This window comes from Limulus polyphemus, unplaced genomic scaffold, assembly GCF_000517525.1.
Source record: "Limulus polyphemus unplaced genomic scaffold, Limulus_polyphemus-2.1.2 Scaffold1244, whole genome shotgun sequence".
NCBI classification, from domain to species: domain Eukaryota; kingdom Metazoa; phylum Arthropoda; class Merostomata; order Xiphosura; family Limulidae; genus Limulus; species Limulus polyphemus.
In genome coordinates, this window is record NW_013666854.1 from 50,893 (window position 1) to 72,964 (window position 22,072).

Below are 22,072 nucleotides of genomic sequence, written 5' to 3' on the forward strand. Positions count from 1 at the left end.
TAAACACATGGGAGATTGTATTTTCAGTCTGTGTTTCATACTGTAAAGAAGTGAAACTGTAAAACATAATTCTCTATTTTGTAAAAGTAAACACATGGCAGATTGTATTTTCAGTCTGTGTTTCATACTGTAAAGAAGTGAAACTGTAAAACATAATTCTCTGTTTTGTAAAAGTAAACACATGGCAGATTGTATTTTCAGTCTGTGTTTCATACTGTAAAGAAATGAAACTGTAAAACATAATTCTCTGTTTTGTAAAAGTAAACACATGGGAGATTGTATTTTCAGTCTGTGTTTCATACTGTAAAGAAATGAAACTGTAAAACATAATTCTCTATTTTGTAAAAGTAAACACATGGCAGATTGTATTTTCAGTCTGTGAACAGTAGACATTCATTTGTTTTACCCTTCTTGGGTTTACCTATAAAACAAGACTATTTCTTAACTTTAGACCTATCAGGAGTACCACATAACTTGAGACTTAATCAGAAAACATCTTTAGTTGGTGTGACTCACTAGTGAATCAGAAGGACAATCTTGGATGTTCCTGTTGTAGTATGAAGAACAGGAACTACCATGTTTCTGGAATTACATGTTGCTTTATAGGCTTTGTGGCTTCATGTAGAAAAGGAATATATTAAAAAATTTCAAACAATTTTCTGTTATTTACATCTAAATTATACTTATAATTCAAATTATGATAATCCCAAATGCATTATCTTGCATTTACTATAATTAAAACCAATTTTCCATTTATTTGGCCAACTCAGTGATAATGTAAGCACATCTTCATGAAATTTTGCAATCTACCAGCAAACATTACAAGGCTTTTGTACATAAAATCAGTGCTCCAGATAATGTTTTTCTGTAAGGAGTATTCACTCCCAGAATTCTGTAGTTGGGAGTAATTTAATTTATTTTTTTTTTTACAAAGAGCAGCATTAACATTTTGTGATAAAAAGTAATTTAAATAATTATGAATTATTTAAGTATTTTGAAAACGTTAAATTTGGCACAGAATTAATTTAGCAAATTAAATCACCAGATATAGTGATAATAAGCACAAATAATGGCATTACAACTGTTTTTTTTAACACAAGATTGGATCATTCAGTAGAAACTTCTGACACTTAGAGAGCACTTATTTTTACAGCTCTACTGTGTGAACTGCACATATCTTGTGCAGAACTTCAGAAAGCTACAAGAATGCACCCATTAATTACAGTACACCACACTCGTTTTTCCACAGCAGTAAAACAACATCTCAATATTTTTTAGACCATAAATAGCTGATTTTTGGTTGGGAATTATGCTAGTGCACCCCTTATCAGGAGCACTTCATAAAATATCAGGTTTTCAATTAAGTGTTAAGATGAATTAATTACAGATTTGCTAGTGAATTTTTTTCTTACAGAATGCTGACTATCCCAACATGCAAAGTAATTTTGATTTTATGATCAAAAATATTTTCCATCGTTTGAAAATCATGTTCACAAAATGGCTTTCCTATTAGTTATAAGTTTGTACAATTGACAGTAGGCATTAGCAAATAAGTGATTTCAAAAGTATGAAGATTCAGGAGAAGCTACTGTGATGGGTGTAACAAATTTACTGGATATTTCACAAAATAAAGAAGGTGGGAGGTTCTTATTTTAAGTTATGGTTTATCAATATCTATAGTTGGTGTATCTCTTTGGTGATCATTCTAAAACTCCAATAAGAAAAGAAAGAATAATTAAAAAGGAGAATTCAGAGCACAGATACATCAAGTGGCACACAGAAGTAAAGATCGAATATATTTAAATACTCCCCTTTGAAATTAAGAAAATTTATATAAGATTAAAATTTGAATTATCAACTATGTTTTGATGCCCATTTTATTTACATATGTTGATAATATTGTTTAATTAAGTTTATAATGTAACTGCAAAAATGTCATTGCATATACATATTCACCTCCCTGCTGTACACGTATGGTTAAATACAACAAAGCGAAGAAATGCTACACACATCATTCTTGAAAATGTTAGATAAATCATATAAAAACAAATGAAATATATTATGCAGGACAAAAGTACTAGACATCAAAATATAAAAATCATTGCAGAAAAAAGTATTATCAAAGATGTAAATGAAATAGTGTTAAGTACACTGCAGAATAAAAGTGCTAAATATATTATAGTGGAAAAGTATTATATATATAATAATGCAGAAGTATTAGGTACATTATTATGGATAACTATTGGATATTTTATTAGCAAAAAAGTACTACACACTTTATATAAACAGAGAAGTATGAGAAATATCATAACAGAAGAGTGTTAGCCACATTACTTTAAAAATGTACTATATGCATCATAGTAGGAAAGTGTTAAGACAATGTACTGGAAAATAATAACTATAGCATCCTGGAAAAGTACAGGTTACACAATGTACTGGAAAGTAATAACTATAGCATCCTGGAAAAGTACAGGTTGCTTTTTACTCACACATTCCTGATGATGTTTACTGAAATATATTTATACATCACACTGAAAAAGTATTACATGTGCTACATTGGAAAATCCTTTTTACCTAACTATCAATTTTACTGATTCAAATAGAAGATATTTGCACAGTTTTAACTATCAACTAAAATTTATTTTCATACTTCTTCTGCACTCTCCTGGCTTAATCTGTGTAGAATGCTCACTTCAATCTGACCTTGGCGTGCATAGGAAGGATGGTTCTTTAGAATCTTAATGGCTACAATCTCATTGGTCCCTTTCTTCCAGCATTTAACCACCTGAAAATTAATAAGCTAACTTTAACCCTTTCAAAAACTTTTTATAAGTCTCCTATTTTGAACAATGTTAGAAGTTTACAGTGATACTTCATTGCACATTGTGGTCTAAAAATATTTAAGTTATATACTCAAATAACTAGTTTACCTGACCAAAGGTTCCTCTTCCCAAAAACTCCAGCACTTCATACTGATTTGTGGCTGAATATAAAACCTCATGTTGTACAAGCTGGTAATCCCCCTCGCTAGTCGAGGAGCTGTTTTTTGATGTTGCAGGCGCCGTGGTGATAGTTGAATTTGCTATTGTGAATTTATTTGTTGAGGTTGTTGTTGGTACTGTGGCAGTGGATGCACTTTTATGATGGCTGTTAGGATGCACCTGATGACGATGATTTGTAATTCTGTCTTCTACTTGTTTGGCTTGATAGGGCTGTAACACACATTGTTGTAAATCTGACACATCATCAAGCTCATCTGACTTACGTTTCAAACCATTCCGCTGCTAAGCATCAATAAAAAAAAAGCATACAAATGTGATGTAACATATCCATGGATGTACTAAAGAAAAATGTAATGAACATACATACATACAGTTAAAGTAAGAATATTTAGTTAATCTGTGTTTACTGCAAAATGTTACAAAAATTATCAGTTATTCTAGATTTAGAACTTACTTAAAATAAAGAATTTGGATTATTTTTACCATTTAATTTTTAAATTATTTCAAGCAAGCTTTGCCATTTAAATTACATTAAGTTATTTTCAATGTTGTATATTTTAAAATTACTTAATCTGCACTTGCATTATTTCAAAAATAATTAAGGAAATGGAAATTCAAAAACACATTTTATATCACAAGTGAGCTAATTATTCACTTGATTTAATAAAACCTCATTGAAAGTCAATTTTGTTTTCTAAAGAAGAAAAAATGTGATACACTCCAAATGGGGTGGAAATTCTCCCTACCTCTACTTGTAAATGTATAACAAAAAGAATGTGTCTGGTGTTCATACTTATAAGGTTAGAAATTCTATTAACTTAATCTAACAACCAAGAACATACCAAGAAGTTATTGATTTCTATGTAGATTTATGAAAATGCTTAATGTTTGAAGAGTTTTAATTTTTTTTTTGAATCTTAAAATTTCAAACAAACAGACAGTATTATAAAAACAATATTGTTAATTTTAGTCTAAGATTATACTTTTGAGGTCTATTAATTAGTTAGTATACTTAAAACCAGAAGGGTCTGAATTACACCAACTCCATTTTAAGCTTTTCACTATCAGGTGGATTCTAGAAGTTTTATTTTAGTAACATTTTCAAATGATTTCACTCATATAAAGGTTTGTTGTTTTTATACTAAAATAAAAACCTAATTACTATAATGATGTTTCGTTACAATACAAACCAGTGGCTTGGATAATATCTTATTAATATTAGCTAGAATCTAACACCTATAGCAAAATATCTCGTTACATCAAAATATAGTAACTATGGTGATGTTTTGTTACAATACAAACCAGTCGCTTGGATAATATCTTACTAATATTAGCTAGAATCTAACACCTCGTTACATCAAAATATAGTAACTATGGTGATGTTTTATTACACTAAAACTTAATTACTATAATGATGTTTTGTTACAATACAAACCAGTGGCTTGGATAATATCTTACTAATATTAGCTAGAATCTAACACCTGTAGCAAAATATCTCGTTACATCAAAATATAGTAACTATGGTGATGTTTTGTCACAATACAAACCAGTGACTTGGATAATATCTTACTAATATTAGGTAGAATCTAACACCTCGTTACATCAAAATATAGTAACTATGGTGATGTTTTATTACACTAAAACCTAATAACCTTGGTGATGGTTGCTACCTGATAAGTGTGCAGCAGTTTGATTGCTGAAGCACGAACAAAGTTTTGTTGTGCTCCATGGGATGCAGCCAGTGCCCCATTCTTGGCGGTCTGTCGACAACCATAGTGGTTATTTATGGAAGGCACAATGCATGAATTTACACTAGTGCTCTGGTTCTGGTCACCCACAATATTTACTCCAATTGCATTAGGCTCAGCCAAAAGTCCACTTGTTGAAGTAACATCACTAACTTGATTTGGATTCCCGTACTCAATACTAAAAACAAAAATCCAACAAAATACTGTGAATATATATTCACAAATACTAACAAAAAACACAAGAACATCTCATTTTAATAGTCAATTATCTACCGAAACATATTACCTGTAGCTAAATGAAGACCCAATGAAAGCTTTAAGCAAAAACAACTGAATAAATAAGTAGAACAGATAAAGTAAAATAATTATTTCATTCACACACATCAACGAATGAATTCTTATATGACCTAAAAGATGTGCAAAACCATACAAATTCAGTTACAAAGTTATATTTTTCAGCGAACCAATGATAATAAAGAACAATAATCACTTTCAACACTACACTTAAACTATTTGTCTAATTTCTGGTTATAAACAACAAAAGAATTACCAAAAAAATAGCAATCTCAATAAAAAGATAAAACAACAAAACCTTATCTCACCAGATCAGGTCATCTATTCTTCTTTTCTTTGATGCAACATACACAGAGTTTCCAGTATCTTTATGTGATTTTAGGAAGTGCACTTTTTCAAGCATTCCCAAGCTCCACTGTAAAACAGAAATATTAAATCTTACTTATTTTCCTTCAAAACAACAGTATTTTTTAAGTATATAATTTGAAAATTTCAATGAAATGAAGCAAACTGAAATTTTGAATTCCTAGACTTATATACAATACACAAATATTGGGGGAATAACCTTAACAGTGTTATGAAAGAAAGGGATCTTGGTGTAATAGTTGGTCAGTCTCTAAAGCCATCCAAGCAGGGTGCTGTTGCTAGTCGTAGGGTAAATAGGATTTTACGTTGTATCTATAGAAATATTGAATAAAAGTCTAAAGAGGTTATAATTTTATTGTATAGATCACTTGTTAGGCCATATTTGGAGTACTGTGTTCAGTCTTGAGCTCCTTATCTTAGGAAAGACATTACGTTATTGGAAAGGGTTACTAGAATGGTACTTGGGATGGAGGGGTTGCCCTAAACTGTAATAAAATAACTGAAATGAAATATCATACTAGAAATAACTTTTCCATGTCTTTTTCAACAGACAAACTTACAACCCTAAAACATACCTAGATGTACACGATGGGTTTCAACTGTAGTAATCGGATCTCAGCAATGACTAAAACACTGATGATAAAAGTTCCTGATTAGCTGTTTCAAACCATATCTTACATATTTTTCTAACTTATCTATTTTCATAAAAGAACTGAAAAACACAAGTAAAACTTACAGTTAGAAGCATCTGCCTTCCATTCTGCTCAACCACAGACACAGGCACGTACTGTTGGGTGCCCACCTAAGAATACAGTACAAAATCACAGTCATCATTACTATTTTACGGTAATTGAGGTTCCTTTCAGTATAAGATATATTTTAAAAATTGTGCAACAATATAGAAATCATACCATGATTAAGATACAAAAGTAGCCTCAAAAAGAAGTTGATAAATATGTATATTAAAATATAAGAATGCAAGTGTTCTTCTATCTTGTTTTCTGTTTAAATAACAATATTATAGTTGTTTAAAACATCATCCAGTCATTTAATATCAAAGAAGCCATTCATAAGGCTTTAGAATTGTGTCTATATTTTTCTACAACTTGTTTACTGAATAAAGATTGTTTGAAATTGTTAAATAATTAAAGTTTCTATATATTACTGATCACACGTTTTTGTAATGAATAATAAATCATTTTTATAAGATTACTGGCATACCTATTTTAAAAAAAAACTATACTTAACCTGTGTGAGCAGAGAGGGTTGAATCTGTAAAGCCTGGGCAGCCTGAGCAACCATTGGTACCATGTGCTTCGCTGGAGAGTTTAACCCTGAAAAAAAACATACATCAAGTTTTCTTTTACTGAAAATCTAACCACTCAGAAAATGTTCAAGTTACAAAATGGAAAGTTATTAAACTTACTGATATATTAAACACAACATTTGAAAACTATACTTTTAAAAGCAAAATTTACTACACTAAAGAACATCATGGTGCCAAATTATACATTTTCTTAAACATAAGATAATGGTTCACTTAACATTCTAATAATAAAACTAATCATAGATCATATATATATTCTATGTTTATAAAGAGTTTCAACAAGCTGATATAATTCAAGATCTTTATTGTCAACTTCAAAGTTTTAACCCTTTCCCTGTTTTAGTCATTTCTTTTACTGTTGATATTCCATAAAACCTTTTTTTTTATATAAACATTGTTCATTTATTGGAAAATTAGTGTAATGGGTAATGAAAATATAAAGAATTAATAAAAGAAATTTATTGTATTTATCCTAGGTCTCTTGAGTGAAAGTAATCTAACCTATCATCATTCACATGCATTTTGAGCATCACATGTGATGCTCATATGAAGCTCTCATCTTATCTCAAATGTTGAACCAAAACAATCTATCCATGAACATCAGATGCACATCAAATAAATGTAGTTAGGTATGACATATGATACTCAGGCACTTTAGCATTATGTCCTGTGAATCACATGTGATGCACACAACAGGGATAGGGCTAAATTTTGAACTCTTGTAGAAACAATACAAAGCTGTATCATTTCATAGGTATCCTATAAAGTTACAATCCAACAGTACCTCGATATGGAGGGCATAATAAAGATGAAACACATAAAGACTGAGAAGCTTGATGAAAAGGATCTGCAGCTTGAACAGCATACTGATGTCTTGGTCCATTAACTCGAGCTTGTGACTGTTGCTGAGAAATGTTAACCCTCTGAGGCTGTGCCACCTGGTAAGCAGGTTGGTAGAAACTTGCAGTCTGAAGCTGGTACTAAACAGAACATGTTGATTAAAGATTACAGAAATGAAAATAATTATTACATTAGAAGTTAACATAAGAAAAGGATTTTAAAATGTTATCCTATTTAACAAAGGTGTAGTTGATACACAATATTTAAAAACAGATATATTAAATATTTTTAACAGTCTAAACATGATTCATGAAGAGAGTTGAAAGCTAGCTCCTATTAAAGCATACCCATTTTTAATAATTAATATTATATGAAAAAGAATATTTACGAGTCTATTACCTGGATAGTGAAAATTACTTATAAACAGCTTCTTCAATTCAGAAAAAAAAGTTTCCCATTTTTAATAAAATGTAAAGCATTTTGTCATAAAATGTATTTTGTATTTGTTTAAGTTATATTAGTTCCAACAGGATAAATCAGTGATAAAAATACAACTTCACACATCATAGATAATGGTCTCATTCAATTTTAAATTAAGAAACTCTATATCACAATCATGAACAATTGAGGTCTGCTACCATCAGCAAAGCTCTTCATCAACTTTCAAAATTGTTCCCGATAGCTTTATTCACTACTTTCTTTAAATGTGTGGTGTTAATTAATATGCACCAAATTATTTTGTTTAGAAATCAAATATAGATATTAAAAAAAATACAGTTTCATAATTTAACAGATATTTTTGAAATCAACAATATGATATGATTTCATAAATTGTGATTATTTCTTGATAAAGACCCAAGCTTTTAAATTACCATTGTAGAGGATGAAACCTACAAGGTTCTGTAGGTCAGTCTGCTGGTTGTGAGTAGCTTGCTGGAAGAACTAAAACTTTAAAGCCTATAACTTACCTGGTTCTGCAGGTTGTTGAAAGTGAGAGCCACGTTATTCGAAGAAGAGCTAAAATTGTTCACAACTGAAACCTGATTTCTATTTTGATCGTATGTATGTCTTTTTCTGCGAAACATCTCCATCGTTTGAATTGAAGCTTTCACACTGTAATCAATGTTAATAATACACATTTAACAATAATATTAGAATATGTTTATCTCATTTTATAACAATTAAAAAACAAGGCTAAAAACTCAAATGGAAACATTACAAGAGTTCATGTTATTCTCTGACTAAATGAATGCTGCAACTATTAAAATAATTATTGTAGTTTTTTTATTAAACAACAAGATCTCAGAAGTAATCATTTAACTACACACTTAAACTAATAGTCCAGTGTGTCTAAGGAAAATTGTAACATTCTTCCTAAACTGATGCTTACTTATTACAATGTGCATAATCAATAAGGTGGTTGAGAGATACAAAATTATGATTCAGAGCTTCACCAGGAGTAAACCTTCGCTCTTGGTCTAAGGTTAACATCCTTTTTAGAAGGTCAATAAACTCCCGCCTATCTGCCTTCTCAGCTAGCAATTCTCCACCTTCTAAGTCAGTAGGCACATTTACCTTCAGAAAAATGTTCAGTTTAGTGAAATCAAACACAAACATAAAATCATCTTCTTAGCTGTATCCCACTAAATAGTAAGAAACTCAACAAATTTAAATTGTATTGACTTTTAAATTACATTTAGTGCTAATAAAGAAACTTACCTAGGTGATGAAACTTTAATCATAATTGGCTTTTAGCATTGCCTATAAGGGATTTCCACTGTATTGGTTGAAGTTTAATAATTCTTTTACACAGCATTTTGAAACATTTATATTTATCATTATTTGCATGATACACTTTTTTTATTATCTCAACAGAAACTTGTGCTACTTACTTGTGCCATGTCATCAAGACAGTTGAATATGTACTTTCTAGCTTCTTTGGACTTAATATTTGTCTCTGCTTCATGCTCTTCAGGAATCTATAACATTTATATTTTATTATTTTAGTAACTAAAGCAATAAAATATTTAAACAGCGTGTCTCACTAGTTAAATACTCTTCATTTGACATAAGTTTCCAATATATTTATTTTGCTATACACTAAATCATAAATGTGTTACAACTTCGACTTCACAGTCTAAACAATAAGTGCAAAGCTGGTTCAACATCACATTAAAATTTCAGAATTACGTCCCTGAAGTTTGTATCATCATTTACAAAATTCTTAACTTGAATCGTCACCATTGATATTTTGCATATGAAAGCATTGTAATAACAAGCACAAAATGATTACGAGGTCAGTCCCGGGACCGAGCCCGTGCTGAAAGAGTTAATAGTTATATTTCTCATACCAATAACATCATTAAATGAGTCAATCTTTAGGTTAGTTGTTAATCATTAATTAATTATATGTGTATACCAGGCAATATTTGTCTGGTTTAACAATTCAGTGTTTCACTACATAGAAGCAGTAAAATCAAATTCTCAAACTAAAAGCATAGTTTTTGAACATACTTATGTCAGTGCTTAAGTTAAACAAGATTAACTTGAAACTGTTTATCTATCTAACATTTGTTTTTATACTTCCTTTACACTTGCCTATTTGGGTTCACTTAACCAAACACAAATGTACTATAGGCCTACTATAGTTATTTTTTGTTAAAATGGAAAATATTTCAAGATAGCTTAGTAATAAGATTTTTATTTATACTCAAGAAATTTTCTATTAATAATAAGAAGAAATAGTGGTATAAACAAAATAAGGTAGACATACTTCTCATCTTTAATTTTGATTTCAATAAACAATTACCTCCACAGAATTTTCCTTTAAGTATAATGCTAATTCTTCTATGACAAGTACAGACCTACTGCTTTTGGCACTACTGTACATACTTTCTAATACATCTCTTATTCTGGTTTCTAGTGAGGAAGTATGCTTATTTAAAGAGGTTAAAAGACAATGGGCAGCTCAGCCTTGATGATGAGAATCCACAAATTTTTCACGGGTCTGGTGTTACTGTAACATCTTTAGTCATCATATTCACAACATATGCATAGATGAAAATTGCCAACATACAAAACACAGATGCAAACCCCAGTCTTTATATATAGTTGTTGCTTATTTCTAGCTGAAATAGGTTGAAGATGAGTGTTTGAAGTTGATGGTGTCAAATTCATTTACCTGCATATTTTGTTTTACAATTTCCAAGCTTCTCAAACTAATAAAACCATAAATATATATCTTTAGAGAGATAAAATTATTTTCTTTTTAATAGTGTACTTGTTTCAGATTTCTTCCTTATATGGATTGTAAGTTTCTATTCCTTTGATCAGAAATTTTTCTTGAGTACATGCCTTGTTATTGGTTCCCATGCTTGTTTGTTGACAATTATTTTGGCATTGCTGTACATTTTATAAAAAGTCCTGCTGGTAATTTAAAACCATGAAGTTTTATGGTGTTAACTTTTAATAAATAAGATGGAGCAAGATAAATATTATCTTTTTTATACTAGTTTTAATAAAATATATTTCATAAAATTATTTATAACAGTCAGTCAGCAAGGACATTATTAGGCCTGTGATACTATTACTGGTAATAAGCACATACAAAACCTGGACTCAGGTCAATGGTATAGGTGCACTGTATAATAGCATAATATGTAGCTAGCTATTCACTTAATGGTTTTTATTTCATTATAAATTGTTATTTGCCAAAAAAATCTAATTTATGTTCAAAGGAATTCAATGATTATTCTGCTTTATGTTTGAAGGTTAGCATTTTCCTACAGTGAAAGTGTATTTCCTATAGATGCTTACCTCCTATCACAAAATAACTTTACTCAACTAGCACTGCCCTCTATTGGCACAAATTTTCAATGCACGCCACTAGCCTTCAACTCCCACTTCTGCATATCCACATGCAAACAATCATGCAGCAGCTCTCCACCAATAGGAGCTTGACACCACTCCTATCATAACCAGCACCCTCTTCACATCTGCACTCATTAATCACTTCGAGATTGGCCAGAAGACCTACACCACATATCATCGCAAGTGGGAAGGCTGGGTGGGAAGTGTGACAGGAGGTAAGTATCTATCAGAAATACCTTTTGTAGAAGGAAAATGCTAACTTCCAATATGATATTTCACCTCCTCTCACAAAATAGCTAGAATCCCCACTCAGCTGGTGGAGGGCCGATGAAAAAAAAAGAAAGTGCTGATCCAGGTATACTAGAAACACCTGCAAAATGGCACCATCAATCTCCCAACTGTGTGGTATGATGTATCATTCAGAAGGACAAACCTCCATAGAAGGGGGAAAAATGTATTGGAGAGTCTGGAGGACTGCATCACTACAGATAGTGCAATAGGTGACCTCAATATCCTATTTTGAAAAGCAGAGCTACCACATCGACAGAGTTGGTCAACCAAAACCTGGTGGCATCTGGAATTCTACATCAAATCTGCAGTAGGAAGAGTCTCAATGCCATGGAGCAACAGAGATGGGTAGCAATTTCAGTCTGCTTTACTCATGTTAGTCCACAAGTGTATAGTCTGAAATGAACATATTTATGAAGCAGTCCTATGAAACACTCCATCGCTATGGTGTGCATAACCCACAGCTGCAATATAATTGTTTAGTCATAGATAAAAATAAAATAAAGGCACACAACCAGGTGATCTGGAATTGTACATCAGGTCCAAGGTAAGAAGGGCTACAACATGATTAACATTGAGCATGGTCACAGGATGGATAGTGCTGATTTTCAAAAAGAAAAAAAAGGATATCTGGTCAGGCACCACTTGCCACAGAGTGGGATCCACAATAAACTAGCAAAAAGCCACTGAAAAAGTAAGAAAATAGTTTGAAAAAAAAAAGCTACCTTTCACAATACCAAAACATAAGTAAATAGTAAATTTGTGCCAATAGAGGGCAGTGCTAGTCGAGAAAAGCTAATTTGTGAGAGGAAGTAAGATATTGTATCGGAATGTTTGTTTCAGATGTCATGATGTTAATAAGTTAAATATTTATCTTAATATATGCAAATACAGAAATGGTAATATAGTGTCACTAGGTTAGAAATGTTTAGCTACCATAGATTATGTCCCATGCACTCACCACCATGTGTACCTCTTTACTTTCAATTGTCTAAAGCAGCATTTCCCAAACTATGTTCCGCAGAACCATGGTGTTCCGTCCAAAGTTGATAGGTGCTCCACGAGAAAATTATGATTTTAAATTTTAATAAATTATTTAACACTTTTTGTACGATCATAACTTATTATGAAATATTTTCCTATGTATTAGAATGAGATAATATCGATTTCACATTGAAGAAGAATTATAGAAGATGTCATATCTATTCTACATAATATCTTGGTGGAAAGGTTTGTACCTAAAATATATTATAAGCATAAAAATGTAAAAATTCATTAATATGTAATCTGATTAAATAAATAATATACAAATCTAGAGGGTGCTGCAAGTGTAACATACCTTCTACACCGATATTTCATGTGTCTAATGTTCTGTAAGCTTTTTCTCAGCTGAAAAGTGTTCCATGGCTAAAAAAAGTTTGAGAAACGCTGATCTAAGGTATATGGTCATTATTAAAAAAAAATTATCTAATTTCTTGGGAAAGCACTTTATCTTTTACTAGAATAAAAGGTTGCTCCCTACTGAACATTAATTTCTATACCACATTACCTTCAGCCTCCAGAATGGATAGTTGCTATCTGTTTCTCTGTAGAAGAAACGAGTTGTTTTTGTGGCACTGTTCAACATATGTTCTGCTGGCAGTCCTTGGGTCTGGCTGATATATCTTATCTAGAACAAACAAACAAACATACACACAAAAAAAGCTATTAAGCATGAATTCTACTAGCAGTGCTTTACCTCAATAATATATTTTTTCTTAATACCAAAGTATAAAATTAAGACTTCTCTTAGTGGTCTTTAGCTTTGGCTTATAAACTGTATCTCAAAAACAGATGTTTAAAAATTATTCCTCTAGGCTGACTGGTATATAGGGCATAAATGTTACTGAAAATATGCCCTTTTGGTGTAAATGATATACACTGTGTTTATCAATGCTTATGGTATTTCATGCATGTAGGCCAGAGATCATTGCACCTGTGTGTATATATACATATATACAACACACTTAAAAGGTGTAACACCAGCCTCACATACCATCAAAATGCACCTTTTTCAGTGAAAATCACAGTTTTCCCAATGGATCATGTTCCAAACTCCATCAGTACGACTTTATCACTCATTTCTTTTTTCCTCCAACAGTAGCATTTCTTTCACATATTTTTTTTCCTACACCCCTGTATATATTGCCAATGCTGGCAAAGCATAATTTGTAGGTTTGTAATTTGTGTGATATTACATTACAATATCACTGATAATAATATTTATCAAATCTCTCTTTACAGCTCTATACAGGTGTTTAGTAAAAATATTTAATAGGATTTTAAGTTTTCAACTGTTCAATTAGTGTGTTGCCTCTGTTGACAAGACCATCTTTCAATATCAAAATTCACCTGGTCAGCTGGGTTTACAAAGTACAAAATCTCAGACAAAATGCTATTTATATCATTAATTTTGTAAGCAATATTAATTCTTATGGTATAGCAATGTATAAGACCAGCAAAGACAGCTTTAACAAAAATGATCATATGTCTTACTGTGTTGTAATATCACAAACTATTAATCTACAGCTCATAAGTTTACCAACATAAGTATTATATACCTCTGGCATTTTGACAGAGGCTTGTAAAGCCAACCAAACTGATGTGCTCTGATATTGAGCTAAGGGCCTCATCAACAGCAGTTTGTAGGATGCACAGTTGAAAGTCTACTATATTCTTCTTACTAGAAACCTGTATAAGAACATAAAGAGATTTTATAAGAATTATTACCATATTTATTGTGATTCATGTTTAACAATTTTACTGATACACCTGGACGAAACATTGTGTATAATCAGGTTTGGTTGATATATCTAGAGGAAACCTTATCCAAGTAATTGTTATGTTTGTCAAAAATAAATAAATAAATATATATATGTGTGTGTGTGTGTGTGTATTCAGAGTATGTTTTACTAGTCTGAATTATATATTTGGATCAACCTTTAAGTTTACTTCCTAATAAGGCTGACTTATCTAATCTAGTAACAAGTACTTTCTCTTCTAAAAAAGCAATATGCAATAAAATAACATGTCTATTTTTACTTTACAGATTTTATAACCAATACCAATAAATACCAGCTTTAAATTATTTTGATAATACATTTTGAGCACAAAATGCAGTACCCACCATCAAAACAATTCTGTTAGTACAAGAAACATCTTTAGTAGAAACAGTTGATTCTTGATTATGGTAAACATACATGTTATACAAGAAATTACCTGATCATACTCAGAAGACCCAGGATACAAGGGCCACCCCAAGAAAAGTTCAGCCATCACACAGCCCAGGGACCACATATCAATAGCTTCACAGAATGGTAAGCCAAGAATAATTTCGGGAGCTCTGAATGCACAAAAAGGTTATAGAACACTAGTAAGCATGTTTTAAATTTAAAAATTACACAGAGAAAAATATACAGTTTAAACAGTTAATGAAATAAATCCTACTGGTATAAAGTGAGATCTTATCAATCTTCCATTTACAAGTCCATGAAAGCTTCATTCATCCCCAACACTTTAAAATTCCTTGAGTAATTGTTAAGTGCAATTCAAAATTAAAACTTTTAGTAAACTAAACATATTCTGTCATACATAAAACATGAGAGAACCATGAATGAACACTAGGTAAAATGTTTATCACACGCACAACACTAAAAGTATTTCAAAGCCCATAAAAGTGAGGACAATGAATATAAAAGAAAAATAATGTATTTATGTATAACACCTGTAATATCTTGACTGAAGATAAGTAGAACACACGGCCTTGGAAACATGACTAGCTGATCCAAAGTCAATCACCTTTACTCTGAAGGGATGACGTATAGGGTCTACCAACATGATATTTTCTGGTTTCAGGTCAGCATGAATTAGCCCAAGTTGCTAAGAAACAGGAAATAAAAGATCTTGAGCATATTTTGCACAACAGTACAATTCTTCTCCAAATTTTCATTTTATATGACAATAATTGCCAATGTTCTCTCTCTTCAACTTTTAAAAAGCACAAATTAAGTTTTGGAGCATTGTAGTTACACTACTGAAAAATTTTACTTCAAATACACAAGCAACACTAACTTGAAAAACAGTAATGATTACTTGTGGTAAGACAGATAAAAAAATAGCAAGTTCTGGTTTTACCTTTAGCTTCAATAAAGCAGTGAGCACTTGTTGTAGGATGGGACGGATGTACTTCAGAGGAAGAGGGCTGAATTTGTTCTGTTTCAGGAAGTCATACAAGTTTTGTTCCAACATTTCAAACACAAGACAAGTGTGATTCTTATGAGTGAAACACTCATGTGCTCTTACAAAATTGAACTAAAGGAGAGAAAAATATTACAAATTTTTAGCCTTTTTCAGTTGAAACATTTTTAGTGTCACAGAACAAAAAACTATTCCCAGACATTTTAAATTTAATCACTTGAAAAAATTATAAGACAGACTTATTACATAATACATACTGAACAAGTTTTAACCCTATATGAAAAGGGTTGGTTTATTGGACTGAGTCCATATTGGAAATTTAATGTTTACTGTAATTCAGAATTCACTATGGTCAGCTTTTAGTAAATATTACAAGTATGTTGTACACACACACACACACACACAAAAAAACAACTATCAGAATTTTTAATAAAGTATTTTTACTAAAGGTTTGTCCATGAATTTACCACGTCCGTCTGACTCAAACTGGGTCCCATCTCAGCACCAAATGATTTTCATGTTAACAAGGAAAATAATTTTTTTCCTCTTACAGCTTTATATTACATTAGCATAACCTCAAGAACTGCCAAAATGAATATCAAAAGTTTTTTTTTGCTAAAACATTCTTTTATTTTCTCTACCTTAACACTAACTGTAACAAAATTATCTGACCAAAAATTGAAAAATGTAAAACAAAATCAAAATACTTTTTTTACTATAATTACTTCAGATTGTGGCAGACAATTATTTATCTTAAGAATTTTTCACAATTGATTTCATTTAATTTTATTGTTCTTTGAACTGTGTCTAACTACCATGACAGCAGTAAATCAGAAGGTGGTATAGCAGAGTAAACTAGCAGATCAGATTAAATCTAACTGCTCCTGTGTTGCCCCAAAAGTAATGACAAAAATTTTTTTTTTTTACTTAAGTTTTCTAATCTAACCTAAAAATATTCAATTTTTACATTTCAGTTACTTTCGTTAAAAATATATGTATCAATAAAAGCAAAATATACATAAAAATAAGAAATTTTCCACTTACAGTTGTTATAGGCATATTTGTATTTGACAATGTACTTCAATATAACTACTTTTTTTCATACTATGTTGGCTGTGTAAAAAATAATTCATGTGGCTTTTAAATATGCATTTCAAAACACAAACAATAATTCAAACAGTAAAATAAAATATCCAAAAACGACTAATTTACTTGGCTTCCACACTAATCTATAAATAGGTTAAAAGAAATTTTCATTATTTACCACAGCACCAACTTCAGTCTACACTATACTGGACAATTTAATCAATTTCCTATGAATAGCAACTAGATCAACTAAAGTATCATTAACTAATTGATTAATCAAAATTATGATCAATCAATTAATATCACAAAAATAATCAATTAATTAAAATAAGTTTCCAATTATTAGTGTTTTTGATTATTCCAATAATCAACTAATCACAATTATGATTAAATTGATTGTCACAAAAATAAACAACAGAAATAATAGCACAAAACTACATAATGGGAGGATAGGGAAGGATGACTTGAGGATCTCAAGTTAGATTCCCATTGTAACTAAATTTACTCGTACTGTCTTTGTTACTGCAAAGCTATTAAGGATATCTGCTACTGTCACTAATTATTAACTGCAGGAAAGGCAACTGGATGAAAGCACCAACCACCAATTATCCGGCTACTTAAACCTTTGACTGCAGCTTTTGTGAGCCGTACACTGTATACAAGCACACTCACATTCAATTGCCAGAGGCGGACTGTACCCCACACGGCAAATTAACAGTCAATGGGTTAAGTGTTAACTAAAGTGAAAACTTACTTTTTTTTACACTGTGATATGTTTCTAATTTATAATTCTTCTAAGAAAGTAATAGCAATGTTTTAATATTGTATAAGTAGGAGCATATCTAGGTGGACTGTGGGTCTCCTACCTCTATTACGTTTAAAGATTTACTAACTTTTTAATTTAATGTTGGATAAATAGGCACACATCTCGTGTGTGTGTGGGGAGGGGGCTGAAACCATCTACATTGTTTTCAAAAATTAATAAAAAAAATATTAAATACCAGAGTTTTTATTTGATTGGTCTATTAAATTTGACATTTCTCTATTTTATTCTTTTATGAACAAATATAAAATACGACCAAATATCATGTATTTAGTTTAGCATGTGTTTTGAAAAATAATTTTATTTCTAACGATAAAATTATTCAACTAATTTACACATGATGAAGTTCTACAGTTGAAACTAGTCAAGTTTTTATTATTTATTGTATTGGTGATGTTTTAAGGGTAATTTGTATAGGGAAATCTATGAAACTATCAGTCATATTTTCAGGTTGTTAAAGGTTTTGTGCTACATTGCATGTATTATACATTTTCATGTACAACAGTTTAGAATAAACAAGCTAACATAGTCCTAAGTTTGTGTATAGGAAAAAAAAAGATTTCTTTAAGTTTTTAAGACAGTTTTATATGTTTCTAACTCCATTTAAACAATTACAACTCAAAATTGTTTTAGAATTGATATTTTGTAATTTTATGACATATTTTTTGGTGTAATTCATGGAAAAAAAAAGTTTATATTTGCATTTCTAAGCAGCTGCTTGTAAATAAAACAACCCCGCTTAAAGTTGATTCTTCTGGAGTTTTTCTGCCCATTCCAAAGAATAACTATTTTTTGCTAAGAACCAATCATCCGTTGAGAAATATAATATCCAATCCTTGACTTTTAAGTGTTTCCCTTACTTTTTGTATAGATCTTAGTTGAAACCTTGCCATGTTACCACATCAAGTGGTTTATTATTTACTAATGAAACAGCTTTTACGACAGCTATACAAAGTTTAAATATGACTGGATAGAGCAAGAATTAAACTATCAAGTATCTGAAAGATTTTTTTATAGTTTCTCTAAATGTTCCTTTCAGTTCCTTTTTCTCTGAATTATGAAAGTATTTGTGTGTTAAATTATATTTGTTTGAAAGCTGCAGAAATTTTCTTCAATTAGAAGACATCAAATAACTTCAGGTAAGGTAGGTAATGGCTAACAAAAAAAAACTATATTAAAATTTTAACACAGTAATAAATGTATAATGTCTGGTGAAGGTTTTGTCACCAACATATACAAGTAGTTTACCTAGACACAGGAATATACATACGGTATGAAGCAAAAAAAAGTCACATGACTGGAGATTGCTTAAACCTTAATAAAGGTATCTTGTTGGTGTTTGGTTCTTTGTTTAAAACTATGGTATGTTTTAATTTTTAATAGACATAGCACAGTTTTTTTTAGTTTAAGTGTTTGTAAACATGAGGGTTTTTTTGTATTATGGTCATAAAATAAAACTGTTATCAAATCAGATAAATTTACTATTTAGTGAGGATAAAAGGCAATTGCAAAATATTCGGATGACTTGAATCATCATCGAATATTATTATGTTTATCCTACTCAAAATAAATGTTTTATGCAAAATGCCCAAATGGTAACCTTCAGAAGAGAACTGTCATATGAAATAAGGGGCAATTCAAATATTACTTACACAAAAACAATGAGAAAGAAAACAGGAAAATTAATACCATGTGAGAACAATACAGTGGTTGAAAAAAGTTATGATGGTACTACATACCAAATTGTTTTTTGCTTATACAGGTTATACGGAGCATTGTGTTCTAATCGATTAATTGAATTTAATCAATTAATGAGCCCATCAATCAATCAATTAGTTGTGGTCTACACACAACAAAATCTGCTTGTAAAATGGTGCCTTTTATCAAGTTAAATTAACAGAAAGTCATCATAATCATAATGTTTTGGGGACCTATTGCTCCATCTTGGCTGTTCCAACTATTAATAAATAAATATAAAAAAAACTTAAAGCCTGCACTTATCATTTTCTTAAACCCACTTAAATTTACTGCCTACACAACATTTGAAGGCAACCCATTCAAAGGCTAACCACCCTATTAGAAATATAAGACTGCCTAAGCTGAAGATGACTCCTACCCTGCTAAAATTTATATTTGTGTCCCCTAGTCCTACTAGTCTCAGTATCAATTATGGAAAAAGATGATGCATCAACACTATCAATTCCCTTTACAATATTAAACACCTCAATCAGGCTCCCCCCCCCAACTCTTCTTTTTACAAGAGGAAACAATTTCAGAGATTTCAACATCTCCTCGTATTGATTCTTTGATATATCCTGGTTTCTTATTAGTCCTAGCTGTAGGCTTTTTCTTTTTTTCATAGACAGAAAAAGTAAAAATAACATATAGCTTTTAGTTATGGCTTTGTGGTTTTATTTTCTTCTTATCAACCTCACAGGATACTGCTTAAACAACACTTATTTTACATAAAAAGGCCAGTTTTACAAACGAAATAATGGATTAGCAATGGAACTCCCCCTTTTCCCTCTACTCAGTGACTTCTACATGTCCATTTTAGAAAAAGAACTGTTTGGAAACAAGTTAATACACACCAAGAAACATGAAATCTCTTTAAGATCCATAGATGATATTTTTAATATATGGCAACACAGGAAAGAGACACTACTCAATTTCATTGAATTCTTAAACACATAATTTTTACACATGAAATGGAATCCAACAGTTGTCTTCCCTTTTTAGATGTGAATGGAAAAAGAGAGAGAGTAATAGTTACTAACAATATATACAGGAAAATCCATGCTGCCACACATAACATCTAATCACCACCTATCACAGAAAATATCCTCCTACTTCATCTAAGTAAATCATGCGATACAAATTTGCATACACAAAGAAGACTTACTTATTGAATTGAACTACCTAAAGAACATAGCATTATCTAGAGGTTTCAACCCCAATATCATATATAGGGCTTGTATCAAACTTCAAAACAGTGAAAAATATTATGTTAACTCTAACCTTTAACCTATCAACAACATAAACTTAACAAATTTGTTTCATTCCCCTTTGTGCTAGAAGTTGCTAACAAAATTACTAGACTTTTTAATAATTTAAGCAGTACTCAAACCTTTACATTAAATTAGCATCTTACTACCTAACTCAAAAGAATCCCTATCAAGAGAACAAAAACAGGGCATATACAGTATCCCATGTGAATGTGGAAAGAAACACATAGGAAAAACGTCACATTCCTTAGAAATAAAATGCAAAGAACACCAAGGTCACATGCTTAGAAGTGAATTCCAGATATCTGCCTTAACATATCATCAATATGAAACAGGTCACAAAATACTTTGGAATGAAATTCTTCTATACCAACCCAAAACTAAAAAACAAAGAGACTGTTTAGAAACTATAGAAATCATCAAAGCAAATGATCTCTCATTAAACTGTGATAATAGCCCTCGCAATATCAGCAAGTATTTGGCAAGGTCTATTCACCACTCATAGACTTGATCAGATTTAGCCTCTACCTATATCCTGTCACCTGTTGACATAATTTCTGTGACATTTAATCTCTGTGTCTCTTGTCTTTGTAATGATATATAACCCTTGGATTGCTTAGTACTGACAATACTTGAAGAAGATTTAGTATGCTCCATCATCAATAAAACCTTTCCTTATGCTTATAAATTGTTGTTTGCCTACCTATTATTAAGAAATAAATATAATGGTAAAATCAAAACACATTCAGTGACATGATAAATAAAATCGAAAGTTCTCCTACCACAGGTATAACTGCAGCTTGTTCTGGTAATAATGATGCTTTCTCCAAAACAAGGGAACGACTCCAAACTTCTGAGTCTGACAACACTTGCTGCTGAATGACCCGCTGTGTTGGAATCTGTTGCCAAGATGGAACAAACATCTGATGATTGGCTGCCCAACCTGATTCCACAGCCTTCTATAGAGGATAGTACCTCAGTTACAGACATTTATGTTTTTACGTGCATATGACTGTTTAATTAAAGCTTATTTGATAAACAACATCCTTACGTCTTTGATGAAACACTCAAACTGCAGGCAGAGTAAGTTCTGGTTTATCTCATCTCATGTGTATTAGGTGTTTTGTTACAGGATTGTCTTCTAATTTTGCTTTTAGACAGTGTATAGCTTTTTCAACAGATATTAA

General features: G+C 31.0%; 1 protein-coding gene across 1 annotated transcript in view; it reads right to left on the bottom strand.

The window, feature by feature from the left end:
- LOC106462762 (homeodomain-interacting protein kinase 2-like) overlaps positions 1-22,072 on the bottom strand; it is an 88,722-nt gene that overhangs the window by 33,945 nt on the left and 32,705 nt on the right. The window contains exons 3-17 of the mRNA XM_022390098.1: positions 21,668-21,844; positions 15,909-16,085; positions 15,499-15,653; positions 14,994-15,117; positions 13,285-13,404; positions 9,470-9,556; positions 8,968-9,152; positions 8,546-8,690; positions 7,522-7,717; positions 6,659-6,744; positions 6,132-6,212; positions 5,353-5,459; positions 4,655-4,928; positions 2,931-3,284; positions 2,651-2,785 (exon numbers count right to left, since the gene is read on the bottom strand). Of these exons, the coding sequence (XP_022245806.1) occupies positions 2,651-2,785; positions 2,931-3,284; positions 4,655-4,928; positions 5,353-5,459; positions 6,132-6,212; positions 6,659-6,744; positions 7,522-7,717; positions 8,546-8,690; positions 8,968-9,152; positions 9,470-9,556; positions 13,285-13,404; positions 14,994-15,117; positions 15,499-15,653; positions 15,909-16,085; positions 21,668-21,844 (2,403 nt within the window). The remainder of the gene's footprint in view (positions 1-2,650; positions 2,786-2,930; positions 3,285-4,654; positions 4,929-5,352; positions 5,460-6,131; positions 6,213-6,658; positions 6,745-7,521; positions 7,718-8,545; positions 8,691-8,967; positions 9,153-9,469; positions 9,557-13,284; positions 13,405-14,993; positions 15,118-15,498; positions 15,654-15,908; positions 16,086-21,667; positions 21,845-22,072) is intronic.